General features: G+C 37.0%; 1 protein-coding gene across 1 annotated transcript; it reads left to right on the forward strand.

Moving 5' to 3' along the window:
- The first annotated feature begins 5,725 nt into the window (after nucleotides 1–5,725).
- Nucleotides 5,726–10,173, forward strand: LOC143616869 (protein PSK SIMULATOR 2-like). Its single transcript, XM_077089573.1, has 12 exons — nucleotides 5,726–6,328; nucleotides 7,055–7,368; nucleotides 7,459–7,551; nucleotides 7,632–7,722; nucleotides 7,800–7,893; nucleotides 7,998–8,095; nucleotides 8,166–8,235; nucleotides 8,311–8,420; nucleotides 8,495–8,611; nucleotides 8,698–8,774; nucleotides 9,246–9,290; nucleotides 9,377–10,173. The coding sequence occupies exons 1-12, from the start codon at nucleotides 6,005–6,007 to the stop codon at nucleotides 9,822–9,824; spliced, it is 1,881 nt and encodes a 626-aa protein (XP_076945688.1). The 5' UTR covers nucleotides 5,726–6,004; the 3' UTR covers nucleotides 9,825–10,173.
- Nucleotides 10,174–15,692: the final 5,519 nt, after the last annotated feature.

Below are 15,692 nucleotides of genomic sequence, written 5' to 3' on the forward strand. Positions count from 1 at the left end.
GCTCCACACTTTCCCACCAATACATAGCTTCTTCCTCAAATGACTGAGTAGCATAACCCACAGCTTGGTCGGGACGGCATTCGCTAATGCGGATAATCTTGTCCATAGTGGTGATCCATTGGAGAGTAGCGATTGCGTCTCCCAACCCAGTCAGCTTTGGCGGGTCGCATCCTTTGAAGGACTTATAGTTGTACCCATCTTGGCCTCTTTTCCTGTCATCGACCTTCACAGACTTATCCTCACTCGAGGCCTCTCTTTCTCTTTCCTCATCCTTCCTACCGTCACCACCTGCCCCTTCAGCAGTTTGTTCACGGCTTCCAACAGATCTTTCGGGATTCAGGTTCTTCACAGCAGCAACTACAGCTTGAACAATGGCTGCTTGAACTGCAGGGCTAAGTTGAACCTCTTCGTTGTTGTTCTGGTCTCCTCCAGCTGCGCTTCCTTCATCTTCGGTGTGGGAAGCTTCTTCTACCGAGGGTTGCCGGACAAGAAGAGGCCTGCCACGACGTCCAGTGCGACCCCCAGTTCCAACAAATTCTCCAGCTCCAGCCATTAGTATTCTAAAAGGGAAAACACAAACATCATCACTCAAGGAACTATTTAGTACAAGGATAGTAAGGCTAACAGGTAATAACAGTGGCCAGCTGTGACTAGCTGATCACGTTGCTTTCCGTGTCCTATACACTTCCCTTTATGAGTCTATTTGTGCTGGTTCTACTTAAGCAGTTAGTCAAATCAAACAATCAATTATTCCTATCCCTATCGTTCACGTATCTTTTCTTTCTCATTAACATATATCATTTAATCATACACTTTACCTTTACTGATCTTGCTTGAGCGACATATGGCATTCTTGGACTGGCATCTTCTTTCCTTTCTTACTTAAATCCCATTCTCTGTTCGAGTCTAAACATGTAGGATGCTTAAATCTCTCGAACTTTGCTCTGATACCAACTTGTAAGGCCCCGAACCCGGTAGCCCTACTTTAGCGTCGGATTTACTCATAAACACAGTTCGTACAAATCAGAGTTCATTAAAACTTTCGCGGAATATAAAAACTTTCATAAAACATTTCATAACAAAACACGTCTTGTCTTAAAATATCATTTTGTCTTTCAAAATTAACGAACATTAACTTAAACGTCTTGAGTCTTCCGATGCCAGCCTCTTATTCAGTGCCACGTGTCTCCTCAAGCGAGCTGCCTCATCCTACTCACCTGCGTGCATACTAAAAGTCAGCTACGCTGAGTGAGTTCAAGTTAATCGTACGCCATACAATACAACACATACATATCCGAAGATACATATCCACACTTCACTAATTACCCTTCTGTTCTACATACATACTTGCTACCATACATACATACATATCTACAATCACTAACCTCAGTCTACCGAGAGTACGTTCATAGTTCGCCGTCTATACCTGTACTCACGATCGTGAACACGTAAAAGGTCCGCAGTCCTTACCTATGTTCACCATTCATGGTACGTACAAGGTCCGCGGTCCTTCCCTATACCATCATACATCCACAACACGTACAAGGTCCACGGTCCTTCCCTATGTTGCAACCTAATTCATAGCACGTACGAGGTCCGCAGTCCTCCCCTATGCTAAAGCATGTATAAGGTCCACAGTCCTTTCCTGTGCTGACGCCTATCTATATTACGTATAAGGTCCGCAGTCCTTATCTACGTTACGTATAAGGTCCGCAGTCCTTATCTACGTTGGCGTCTATCTCCTATAACACGTATAAGACCCACCGTCCCTATCTACGTCTACATCTATCATCTACATCACGTATAAGGCTCGCAGTCCTTAACTACGCCATCACCTGCCAAGTCTATGTCCAACAGAAGTTAGAGGGATTTGCCATCCTAACTTACTATGTCGAACGTAGAACTCACATACCATTCGTGTACCTGTATACACATACTTCACATATACAATAATTACATTATAGCATAAGAACACTCTAGGCGTTCTTTACATCCTTCATTTAACAACCATACCTCTTGTCATTACGTGCAATATCCGAAGATCGTTCACGCCCCGACAAGTATTCATTTGTAATATTCATACATCTTCGATATATAATATTCGTACCTTTATTTTTAACCTGACAGTACGCGCAATATCCGAAGATCGTTCGCGTACCGACAAGCAATCATTCATATCCATCACATATATCACATATGGCATACACTTATCACTTAGGATAAATGTATTAACAACACATCGAGTATGCACACAGCCCCGAAAACATAACAAGGAATGGGGCTAGAAACTCACCTGAACTCTGCTTCTTCCTCTGATAGTTGTAAATCCCTTCTTTAACTGTGCTCGGCTGACTGTATAAGTTACACGTATCAATACTCGCCTGATCTAATCTGGTGGCCTAGTATTAGCTTACTTTTACTTATCATTTTAATCTATTCTCTAATCGAACTTGACTTTAGGCGAAGTTAAACCTTAGGCGAATTTAGCTTTAGGCGAAGTTAAACCTTAGGCGAACTTGGCTTTAGGCGGAGTTGTCATCAGGCGAACTTGGCTTTAGGCGAAGTTGTCATCAGGCGAACTTGGCTTTAGGCGAAGTTTTCATCTGGCGAACTTGGCTTTAGGCGAAGTTGTCATCAGGCGAACTTGGCTTTAGGCGAAGTTGTCATCAGGCGAACTTAGCTTGCAGGCGAAGTTGTCGTCTGCAGCTACTGTTCGTTCTTAAATCCCTTAATCACCTTCGTTTCTTAACCAAATAACTCGATTTAGGTACCCACGGGATCGTCTGACCAGCGCCTACAAACCCCAACCATCAAATCGACCTAACATCGATGTTAAAGGGTGCGATTTAGGCATATAGGTTACGGGTTCTTTTTATCAATCGATTAACCCATCAAATCATAACCATTTTCAGTAAGATTAGCTTTGTTGGATTCGTTTTTACCATACAAACTCAGATCTATCATTTCTCAAATCAACCCGAACCTACACGAACGATTTCTAACTATAAACGTACCTTGAACGAGTCGAACTACGAACACGGAAGCCTTGATGTTGTTTTGGTCCGTCACAACGTTCCAGCACCAACAAGCTCGGGTTTTCGCCTTCGGATCTTGGTTCGGGTCGTGTGTGTATGGAATATGTGAGAATGAGGATTAAAGGGTGATTAATGGTATTTATATTTAGGGATCATGGGCTTAAGCCCATGGACTCTCCTTCCTTCTTTCATAACCCAAGTCCATAACCCATATCCATTACCCAACACTAGCCCGACCCATACCAACTCCTACTCTATTTATTTATTTCCCGATAACCCGAGTAAACTTTCCCTCTATTATTAAGTAATATAATTAATATCATTTTGGAAATTTCGGGATGTTACAAATACAGTCAATGTTGCTAGATTCCTCATGCTCATGTTGCCCGGAGCCTTCTTTAGATCCATGAAGGTGAGACATATAAAGGTAGTGGAACTTAAAGGGTGAGTTTAAGGAACAATGAGAACACTGAGAGGTAGACCAAGAACCACGAAGAGACGATTTAAGTACTTAACAATCTTCCGTAAGGAAGAGATCATTGAGATTGATTTGGAAGATCATGCATTAGCCTAGCAATGATGTAACCCATATTCCTGACGCTCTCATTAACAACTTAGGAGAGACAAAGAGCAACCATGGGGTCTTTTGCTATGATTTCAACTTTCCATTCTAAGAAGGAGATCCAAACCATAGACAATTGTGGTAGTTCGTTGGTAGAGGATGACAAATGGACGTGACAATGTTTTCACAGGATCAGGTGGTACTTTTTGGAATTTTTATAAGATTATGAGATTCGGTATAGCATCTAGCCTCGTCTTTCGCTAAACACAAAGTAGTTTTTGTGATATATGATGAGATAGATCATACGGTTTCATCATCAAAGTTGTAAGTTTGTAACTATATAGAATTCATTAACATGATCGGGTTAGTAATGTCCATCTCATTCCAAACAAAAAGTCCAATATACATTATTGAATCACATTAATTCCTAATTAAGTAATTATAGACCACTAATTACAATATATCAATGGCCATTTATATTATATATAGGACCTTGTAATTATTTTTAAATTTTTTAATACGATTGTATATTATATTAAAGACCTTGAAATTTATAAAAGAAAATTTAAAATATAAAGTAAAAAAAAGAAACTCAAGTACATCAGGTGTTTAAGTCATTTAAAACAACATGTGATTAGTCTGATTAATTATGGTCTCTCATTATTGTCTTGTTTTGCTATAAACAAATAAATAAACAATTCATTAAATTAAAATATGAGAAAACTATCTTGTAGCCTTTACACTAAGGCTGAGGGGTGTGGGAGGCTCTAACGGGGGGCGCGAGTGGGGGCTCCAGCCAATAATATTGTGACGTGTGGCAGAGAGAGAAACTGGATAAGGTGGGTGTTGGAGCCCCCGCTGGAGCCCCTGGCCCTGGTGTGGAGGGGCTCCAGCGGATTTTTTTTTTATTTTTAAACGTATTATTAAAAAAACTCATAAATTATTGTGTCTCTGGAACAACAAAGTTAGGAGACGGGAGCCCCTGGCCCTGGTGTGGAGGGGCTCCAGCAGGGGCTCCAGCGGATTTTTTTTTTATTTTTTTATAAATATATTCAAAAAACGTATTATTAAAAAAACTCATAAATTATTGTGTCTCTGGAACAACAAAGTTAGGAGACGGTTGTATGTTGGATGGTTGAAAGCCGGATGTTTCTTGCGGCCCCGAATAAAACATCGATTAGTCTGGTGACGACCATAAATCGTCGTAACTATAATCTGAATTTAGGTTTGGGTACCAATTTCCAGACATTTTTGGGTATTATATAGGAGTTTGGGATATTATATATGAGTTTGGAGATTGAAGTTGTGTTTTAATATGGTTGAAATGGGTTGATTTTGGGGTATTATATAGGAGTTTTTAATGTTTTTTTTAAAAAAAATCGGAGCTCAACGGCTCTTTTGGGCGGGCCCACCAGCTTTTCCTCTCTCTTCTCCCGCGACCACACTCACGCCTGCCTGGATTTCCGCGCTCGCGTCACGGCTCGCGCCCCGGTGGTGTGGGGTTAGCGCCCCGAGGCGCGAGCGGAGGGGCTCTCGCGCCCAGGATTGCGCCCAGGATTGCGCCCCACACCCCTCAGCCTAAAACAAGTATATGTTACGCTTTTTGACTAAAATCCAGAGTCAACATTTACACAATATATTATTATAAAATACTCATTAAATTCCAAATAATTCATCTTAAACAAATCCTTATAAATTATTAAGGTTATGACTTATGCCAAATAAACTTTAGCTTAATTAGTATTGAAATGAAGGTTAAAATTTAGGTTAGATGTTGTAAGATCTCAAATTCAAATCTGATTTCAACTGAATTTTATCACAGTGGATTTTCGAATATCAGGTTTTCCCGAAATATGAGGTGATGAGCTTCGACTATCTAACGTCATCTTTTACCATTATTTTATCATGGATAGTCGGACTTTATTCGTCGGTCAACAAATCCTTAAATAGTTAAGTACTCCATATTAAATAACGTAATGTCTACTTGTAACTTACGCATCAAAAGTTGTACATTAATTATAATAATAATATTATTATTTATTTTCATCTATGACAAAAAGCCAGTCAAAAAGTTGAAGGAAGACTTTCACAACTTTCAGGCCCCTCAAAAGATAAAAGATGTCTAGAGAGAGAAACAAATAAAAACAAAACAAAATTAAATTCTAGAGAGAGAAAGAGTAAACAAAAGATAGATGAGTCAAAACAATTTAATCATCTTCTGTTTTTTATGTTTTTATAAAATCATTTCATACTTTCATCAAATCAAAACCCAAATCATCAAATCAAATCAAAACCCTAATTTCACTCCAATCCCAATTCACCCAATTCCCAACAAAACCCACTTCACAAAATCACCAATTATTACACCCAGATGCTAAACAATCAGTGAACAAATTGAGTAAATAAAATGGGTGGTGTGTGTACCGGCGGGACGATGAAGCGGAGCACGGTGGCGGATCACGGCGGTGGCAGGGGTAGTTTGGGGTTTTCAATGAAGGGGTTTGGTCAGAAGTCGAAGAAGGATGATGGGTTTGATGAGTTAGGGTTATCTAATTCTTCATTTGCATATGATGATGATGTTGATAGTGGTGGTGATAATAATAATTATAATAATAATGATGATGATGATGATGGGGTTTATCGGAGGAGGATGCCGTATTATGATTCCGGTGAGCTGTTTTCGTCGATTTCGCGAGAGTTGAAACCGTCTACACCGGCTAGGGTTAGCAAGGTATATATGTTGATATTAATTTTTAGTGTGGTAAGATGATCTGCAGGTGTGATCTTAATGTAATTTGGGTTGGGATTGTTCGGTAAGGTTTTGTCGGACGAGTGAACGTCGGACGAGTGAACGGTTCATTTGTTAATATTTTGCTTAACCGAATTTGTGTTTGTTCATTTGAGGAAATGACTTGTTCGTGATCGGTTCACGAAAAGAAATGAACACAAACTTTGTATTTTTTTTTGATTTGGCTAACCGAGAATGGTCGGTGTCAATGGTTTGGTCCGGTTACCAAGTTTGTGTTGATGTTTTTTTAACATTCATATTCATATGTTAATTTACATACAAATTAATCACATGATACTTTTTATATATTTTTCTAATAAAGTTAATATTTTTGCTTAAATCTTTATGGTATGATTAGAAAAGTCACTAAAATATACAAAATTTTTTTAATGAAGAAACGTTAACGAACATAAACGGATGTAAACAAACACATTATCGAACATTCACGAACATGGCCTCTGTCCGTGTTCGTTGATTAAGTTAATCGAACGAAATTTCTTGTTCATTTTCACTCATTAATTAAACGAATGAACATAAACGAACTTCTTGCCGAACAGTTCTCTGAACGTTCGGTTCGTTTGCAGCCTATCTAGGCTAGGGTAATTCACATCTGATTTTGTTAATTCATTATCTTCCACATCTAATTGATCAAACATTATGCTTTTACAGGCGCCTCATGTGAGTTCATTTCTAGGAAAAGCTGGTAGTGTAGGGCTTGAAGTTCTTGACACATTGGGCAGCAGTATGACAAATTTAAATGCTAACAGCGGATTTGTATCTAATATGGCTTCAAGAGGGAATAAAGTATCTATTTTAGCATTTGAAGTTGCTAACACCATTGTTAAAGGGTCCAATTTGATGCAATCGCTTTCCGAAGAAAGCATTCAGATTCTTAAAAAGGAGATTTTGCATTCAGAAGGAGTCCAGCTTTTAGTTTCTACCGATACAAAAGAGTTGTTACGTATTGCAGCTTCTGATAAGAGGTTTTTAACTTCTTTTACTCGTTTACTATTCAAGTTAAAGCATTTTTTATACTTGTTTTGTAAGTTGTAACACGGTTTGTGTTATTTTAGGGAGGAGCTTGAGGTTTTTTCCAGAGAAGTTGTTCGGTTTGGACATATGTGCAAAGATCCACAATGGCATAATCTTGATCGTTTCTTTTCTAGGTATATCTGATTGTTAATATCATCTTACATGAATAATAATAAAACCACTTTCTGATTTGTTAATGGATAATCTGGATCAGATTGGACTTCGAGCTGGTTACAAATAAACAGCTTAAAGAGGACGCAGAATTCACTATGCAAGAACTCATAAATCTTGCTCAGTATACTTCTGTAAGTTACTAGCATGCACAAATGTTAATATCAATATGAAAGGTGGCAAGGTGCTAATATCTTTGGTTTTGGTGCAGGAATTATATCACGAGTATCATGCTTTAGATAGATTTGAACAGGATTATAGACGTAAGATTGAGGAAGTTGACGCCTTGCATCTTCCTCGCAAAGGTTAGACCTTAGACACATAATAATAGAAAAGTAGTTAACTTTGTAACTGTTTTTTAATCTTTTAAATTCTAGTTAACATATGATTTTGTAACAACCTTAATTAGGAGAGAGCCTAACGATATTACTTAGTGATGTAAAGCATCAAAGAAAACTCGTGAGGAACTTGAAAAAGAAATCTCTTTGGTCTAAAAGCTTAGAAGAGGTAAATAGTAATTACATTTTTACCCTTTGTATATTTATGCAAATAATCTGAAAATCTTTATAATTTTCAGATTGTGGAGAAGCTTGTAGATATTGTTACTTTCATCCATCAAGCAATACTGGAGGTTTTTGAAGAGAATGGTATTTAAAACTTATTTACAAATTATTAATATCTAAGAATAATTTGGTAAAATGTTTTTTTTTTTGATTTTTTAGTGCCGAATTCAACGGATAATGAAGAGGGTTCTCCGACAAAACCAGAGACGTTAGGTGCTGCAGGTCTTGCTTTACACTATGCCAATTTAGTCACTCAAATGGACAACATTGTAAGCTAATTCAACTTTAGTTTTGTTTTTTCCTTTTCGGTTACTAAATATTTGTAATTAAATAATTATTACAGGCTGCACGGCCAATCTCATTGCCTCCTAATATGAGAGACAACTTATATAATGGTTTGCCAGCAAACGTAAAAACAGCTTTGCGTTCCCGTTTACAAGCACTTGACTCCAAAGAAGTGGTAGGCCTTATATGCATACTTTTTTATATTAAATATTTACTTATAAATTTATAATAAATATTTAAAGAGAAAATGTATTGCTTCAGATGACAATGCCTCAGATAAAAGCAGAAATGGAAAAAACACTCCAGTGGCTCGTTCCAGTAGCTACAGATACTACCAAGTATGTTTTTATGACCTTTTAATAATCATTTGTATTAGAGTTTATTAGACAAATGGTTCCTGTGGTTTGGCAAAGCAGCAAGTTTGGGTACTAACTTTGGAAAGTTGCTTGTTTGGGGTTCTTGGTTTTTACTTTTGTACAAGTCTGGTATTAAAACCAACTTCTGTTAAGTATATATAAAATGACCAAAATACCCTTGAATACTAAAAACACAAAATTAACAGAAGGGTATTTTGATTTTTTATATCTACACTTAACAGAAAAATTAACAGAAGGTGATGTTAATGCCCAAAGTTGTTACAAAATTAAGACCACATACCCCAAACATGCAGCTTTTTAAAGTTTGTGCCCAAAGTTGTTACTTTGCCTAACTACAGGGACCATATGTGTAATCAACTCTTCATATTAATTTTTTTGTATCTATTTAATGAATGTTACTAATACTTCACTTTTTACATTTTATGTTTTCAGAGCCCATCAAGGTTTTGGATGGGTTGGCGAGTGGGCAAACACGGGGTAAACGAATCATTATAATATTTTTTTTATTCTTTGTTTTCTTTCATCTTTAAACATGATGACTTATTATTATAATATTGAAACAGTAATGAGTTTGGGAAGAAAACAGCATGGAGTAATAATATCATTCGGCTTCAGACACTTTATCACGCAGATAAACAAAAAATGGACCGATACATTCTCGATTTGATTATTTGGCTTCATCGTCTAATAAGTCTAGTTAGATTTAGAGATAAGGTTCCAAAATACGCTCCGTCTCGTAATGTGTATTCAGATTCATCTAAATTGAAAGTGAATGGCAAGCTACAAAGGGTTGAAATATCTTCGGAAGATAGGAAGCTTCTAGAAGAGGTGATGAAAAGGAGAATGTTGGTTCCAGGAATAAGTAAAAGTCAAGAGTTTGTGGTGGTTAAGCAGAAGCGAAGTGCGGTTTTTGCATCGAGTAGAAGCATGGGAAGCTCTCCCAGGAGGGAGCCGGGGTATACAAATGCTGACATGTTAGATGTCTTGGATGGTTTAGATACAGACTTTTAAGCTGTTGGTACATATTCTAAAGGCCGTTGATTATATATAGCAAAAAAAGGGTTCTGAGCATGAGAAACTCTTTACAAGCCTGATGTGTCGAATGGATTGGGCGCAACATATTGAGCTGTTGGTACACATCGGAAAGCCGCTATTTTGTCGTTATATGTGTATATAGTAAATTATAGGAGATTATTTTAAGAATGTTGAGTGATTTACTTTATTTGTTTTTCTGCACACAAATGATTGAATTCTTATCGTCTCCGTTGTTCTTAAGTTGTAGTCAATAATTGATGCAGCTTCTCACAAGACAGACTTTTAGTCAGCCTTTGACTTAATTATTGGGTAAGAGGTAACAATTATATGTTGATTTTTTTCATGTTAATCTTGAATTCTTGATCATTAATATATGTCAGCATGATAGAAGTAATCTCTTAACCACAACCAACATATGAACATATCTACTAAAATTGTTTTTGCTATAATATTCAGAGAAGAATCTCACAAAGGAAGTGATTCTTCAACTAAACCTTAGGTTGTCTTTGTTTCAAAGTCTCTTGATATTAGGAAGAAACTAAACTATTGAAATATGTTATATGCTGATTGGTTATCCAACAACTTATATAAAGAATACTATAAATCAGACATCTTTTAAACCAAGGTCTGTTAACTAGTTTGTGGTGAAAGGAATCCAGTGCTAGTACTTCTGCAAGTAAATTTCGATTGCTCAGAATAGTGTGAATGTGTGATGATACTAAAATAGTCAACATTTGTGAATATGAGGTAAAAAAACACATAAGCAATTCCCCGCAGAGATACTTTCAGACACTGAGCTAAAAGAGTTGTGATAAATAAAATGTCGAATGCAAATCAAACGTAGTTAAACTCTAAAAATTTTGGGCTCCAAGTTTTAGCTTGTATTTTTTTTTATATTTTTGTTATTATTATTTTTTACAGTTGGACCCCAGACTGAGATGTGGGTTAGATAAAAACTAGAGTAATTTTATACACGATAAAATTACTAAGATGTCCCACAATTACTTGAATTCTATGCAGCCACTCTTGATCTTTTCATCTTCAAAACTAGAAAATTTATCACATCGATAAACAAAAAATGGACCTATACATTCTTGATTTGATTATTTGGCTTCATCGTCTAATAACTCTAGTTAGATTTAGAGATAAGGTTCCAAAAAACGCCCCGTCTCGTAATATTGTGTATTTTAGATACAATATCTAGATTGGAAGTGAATGGTAAACTACAAAGGGTTAAAATATCTTCAGAAGACAGGAAACCTCTAGAAGAGGTGATGAAAAGGAGAATGTTGATTCCAGGAATAAGCAAGACTCAAGACTTTTTGTTGGTTAAGAAGCGAGCTGCGGTTTTCGCATCGAGTAGAAGCATGGGAAGCTCTCCCAGGAGGGAACCGGGGTATACATTCTCAAGGCCATTCAACTTTTTAAGATGTTATAACCAGTTTAAGGGCAATCTGGGTGAACTGTCTTTGTTAGAAGAAAAACAATTGCTTAGGCCCATAAAGCCCCCAACATTTTTTAGTGAAACTTAGAGATGCAAATTCTAAGCGGTTAATTGAACTGAAATCGAAGTTGGTTATTAGCTGATACAAGAGAAACATGGAACCAAAACCGAACCGCAATTTCTAGTGAAACCTAGCGACTTGGTGATGAGTGGTGCTTGCCCAATTGGACCAAACTTAAATCGACAATCTTTATAACATTGACCCAATTATAGTTTGCGTAAACATAAGCGGTTATATAATTTGAGTATCTTAATCTTACTTTCTATCAACCTACCAAATTGCTTTATTTGTCAATGAAGGCTTCTAATGCATTTGACCCGAATTCACGGGTATGGGTCTCACCAAACCCAGATTGCCCTTAAATGAGTTATAACATCTCATTAAATTAAAAATTGATCTTACCAAATATTTGATATAAAAATCCTATAAAATAAAGATATACTAAAACATAATATCCAATTAAAAACAAAGGTTATATATATAATTAAGAAACAATTTTATCTTAAAAAAATAAGCGGGTCATGGGTTTCACAAAACCCAACATTTTAAACCGGGTTATAACATCTCATTTATTTGTGAAACTCTTTCATCAAAAAACCCTAAGTATACTATTAATTTTCTTATAATAAATAAAATTAAAAATCCAAATCATCATCATCATCATCATCATCGTACTCAGTATATCCCACAAATAGCAAAGCTATGTTAGGGTCTGAGGAGGGTAAGATGTAGACAGCCTTACCTCTACCCCATAGGGATAGAGAGGCTGCTTCCGGTGAGACCCCCGGCTCGATAGTAGTTTTGCATCAAGCCTTGGACATAAAGCACATAGCACTCAATCATCGGGATACCGGCTGATTGGTGCATGTACCCTCGTCTTTCGGCTATCAACGCCACCACATGATGCCTGATTAACCTTCCGCCACTTTTAACGTTATTTTCACGAGATTAGTAAAATAACGTCAAAATTAGTGCAATTTCACTTTTGCCCACCCGAGGGTTTACACATATATACATAATATGCGCGCACCTCAAGCAGGGCGTAAAAATTAAAAATCCAAATCTAGTGCCCATATTATAAATTAACTCATGAGATAAAACCTTTTAACAAATTCAACCATTTTCCTATGAACCAAAATTCCAAAATCCCAGCCCAACGCATTATAATCATCACTGATTCTAACAGTTTACACCAAAACCAAACATGTAAATTTTAAAACACATGCTCAAATGGAATGCGAATATAAAATCACAATAATTGTAAGAAGCACAATAGAATATAAGGATTACATTAACAAAAGGAAAACAATTATTTATATAGTAGATAAGATGTCCCACAATTACTTGAATTCTATGCAGCCACTCTTGCTCTTTTCATCTTCAAAAATCTAATCGCGACTGCAACATATATCATGTCCATGGCTACCTCTGAAAACATGAAAAACTTATGTCTCCATTGCTTCTTGAACACCAACACTCCAATTATACCCCAAAAACCTGTTGCAAAACCACTCATTATGTCCAAGTAAAACCATACCTTACCATGTTTGTATTTGTTTTTGCTTCTTGTGTTTTCATGAGGAAGGCATTTCCTTGGTAGTGGTTCACCACATAGATATGTGTTATCAGCATATGATGTATCTGAAAACGACTGCAACTGAGTACTTGTTGGAATTTGTCCTGACAAGTTGTTATGTGACAAATTCATGTAACTCAACATAGTTAAAGCTGCCATGCTTGGTGGAATCACCCCAGTCAACTTGTTCGCTGACAAATCAAGAGAAAATAATGACTTCATGTTCCCAATGTCTTTCGGAATGCTCCCGGTAAAACTATTATTAGACAAATTAAGACTCATTAATCCATCAAGTGTTGTTAGCCCCTTAGGTATTTCTCCAGAAAGTTTATTGCTTGAAAGATCTATGCTTCTTAAATAGATCAGGGTTTTTCCATAACCATATGGTAAACCTTTGAGCACCAGCACCACATCTCCGTAACCAAACAAACCCCAATAGTCGACATCATCGTTCCCTTTCATGCCATCAAAATATTCGAAACAAGAAGGGATGGATCCTTGTAAGTTGTTTTGGGCGAGATCTAAAATATGTAGTGATCTGGATTGGCACAAAAAGGAAGGAATTCTTCCACTAAAATTATTCTTATGCAACCTGAGTATCATTAACTCATCTACATTCCATTCAGGTATGATTCCAGAAATTTTGTTCTCACCCAAATCTAAGACCATCAAACTTCTAAAAGACCCAAAATATGGGAGCTCTCCACTCAAGTTATTGTCATTCAACTGTAACCACTGCAAGGATGGATTATTTATGGGATTCGGTATGACACCATATAGCCTATTTGAACTAAGTCGAACGATATCCAAGGGTAGACTCCATAGGCACTTAGGAATTTCACCAGTCAACATATTTCTTGAAAGATCAAGAACTTTCAAATCTGTCCGTGTGCACAACCACAATGGAATCGACCCTTCGAAAGAGTTATTTTGCAAAATTAACGTGCCTCCAAATTCATAACCAACCTCATGCACAGAATGAAGGTTCGTCAAAGTACCTGTGAGTTTGTTGTGGGAGAGATCTAAGATGCTTATCATGGGCATGAGGCGCAACCATGTGGGAAGAGGTCCAGAAATGCTAGCATTGGACAACACTAACTCCTTGAGACTCATTTGAGTTCTAAACCATTTTGGAAATCCGTCTTCAATCTTGCAAGAATGAAGTCGGAAAACTTTCAACTGGAATGAAGGTATCCAGTGAGGCGAAATATTGAAAAGCAATTTATAATTATAATTAGCATTCAAATATTTCAACATCGAGAGGTTAGCAAAATGGTCTTCTGAAAGAACTCCATGTAAAGAGTTGTTGGAGACATTTAATCGATAGAGTTTGTTGAGTTTTCCAATTGAATTTGGAATGGTCCCATTTAAAAAGTTCGAAGACACTGATAACACTCTTAATGAAGCGAGTCTTCCTATAAATGCTGGGATGGAACCTGTTAGTTCATTGAATGATATATCTAATTCTCTTAAATTAGACAACCGTCCTAGGGATTCTGGAATTGAGCAGTCTAATTTATTATGATCCAAATACAACATCTCCAATCGATTTTGAGAGCATTCTGATGCATTTGTCGATGGACCAATTATTTCTCCTTCAAGATTACTCGATGAAACGAACAAGTGTCTGAGGTAACACTGTCTCCAAAGTCCAACATCCTCAATATTCCTAAAGTTATTTCCCGAAATATCAAGCTTAAGAAGGTTAGGCAAAATAGGAATTGATGAGTTCAGATCATTATATGAAATGTCAATGGATAATAGGGAACTCATGTTTGTTAAAACATATGGAAATCTGCCTTCAATTTCATTGAGGCTGAGATCGAGGTGTTGGATGCTAGAATGTATACCGAAACTATAATTATTCGGTGAAAGATTGATCTTTTGGATGCCACAACCTGACAAACGCACCTCTAAAACATAAGGTATCGTTTGTAGCAAGTTTTCAAAGCTCCATGTCCTAGTAACATTATTCAGTGAAAGATCAAGGGACTCTAGGGATGTCATGTTTACAAATAAGCCAGGTAGTTCACCTCTCAAATCATTTTCACTAAGATCCAAGTATTTGATACTGGCAAGTTCTCTACTGTAATTAAGATGATGAGAACCAAGATGAGCTATAGAGAATCCACACCTAGACAAACTTAAGTTCAACAAGAAGGCATATAAAGTAAGCTATCAAGGTTTCGTGCCCTGCTAAGATCCACTCCACTCAAGTTAAGATGCACGAGTTTTGAGAAACTAGAGATCCATGCCATATCATCTATCATTAAGTCATTTGAGACACCTAAAGAACTGAGATCAAGCACCTTCAAATTGGAAAGATTTCCAATGTGATGGGGAATATTACCAATTAAACCTACGTTAGAGAAATTGAGATACCTTAGTTGTTTCAAGGATCCGATGAACTCTGGAAATCGACTTCTGCGAAAATTATTTCCACTCAAGTCTAGGTGCTTTAGATTCACCAACTCTGCCAAAGAAGAATTCAGCTCCTGACCATCTAAGTAGTGGCGCTCGTCATAACGTAAGAAGTAGCCATAACTAACACCACCTAGACTGTATTCTTCAGCAAGCAAGTTGCTGTATCGATCGACTAAGCCATAATTTTCCCTGTAATAGCTTCTGAGATGAAGGCTGACAACCCTTCCAGTGGTATTGTCACAGCCGACTCCTTCCCATCTACAACAATCATTTCCTATCTCCCATGATGAAAGCATTCCATGGTCATCTATTATGCTTTGTTTGAACTTGACAAGAGCT

This window comes from Bidens hawaiensis, unplaced genomic scaffold (assembly GCF_021521415.1).
Source record: "Bidens hawaiensis isolate Kalapana, Puna unplaced genomic scaffold, B.hawaiensis_p1.1 tig00050078_1, whole genome shotgun sequence".
Classification (NCBI taxonomy): Eukaryota; Viridiplantae; Streptophyta; class Magnoliopsida; order Asterales; family Asteraceae; genus Bidens; species Bidens hawaiensis.

What these genes read in the sequence shown, in the direction of transcription:
- LOC143616869 (XM_077089573.1), top strand. Translation starts at nt 6,005, where the DNA reads ATGGGTGGTGTGTGTACCGGCGGGACGATGAAGCGGAGCACGGTGGCG. An exon ending in ATTGCAGCTTCTGATAAGAG is followed by an intron (nt 7,369 to 7,458) that starts GTTTTTAACTTC and finishes GTGTTATTTTAG; the next exon opens with GGAGGAGCTTGAGGTTTTTT. An exon ending in CTTGCATCTTCCTCGCAAAG is followed by an intron (nt 7,894 to 7,997) that starts GTTAGACCTTAG and finishes AACCTTAATTAG; the next exon opens with GAGAGAGCCTAACGATATTA.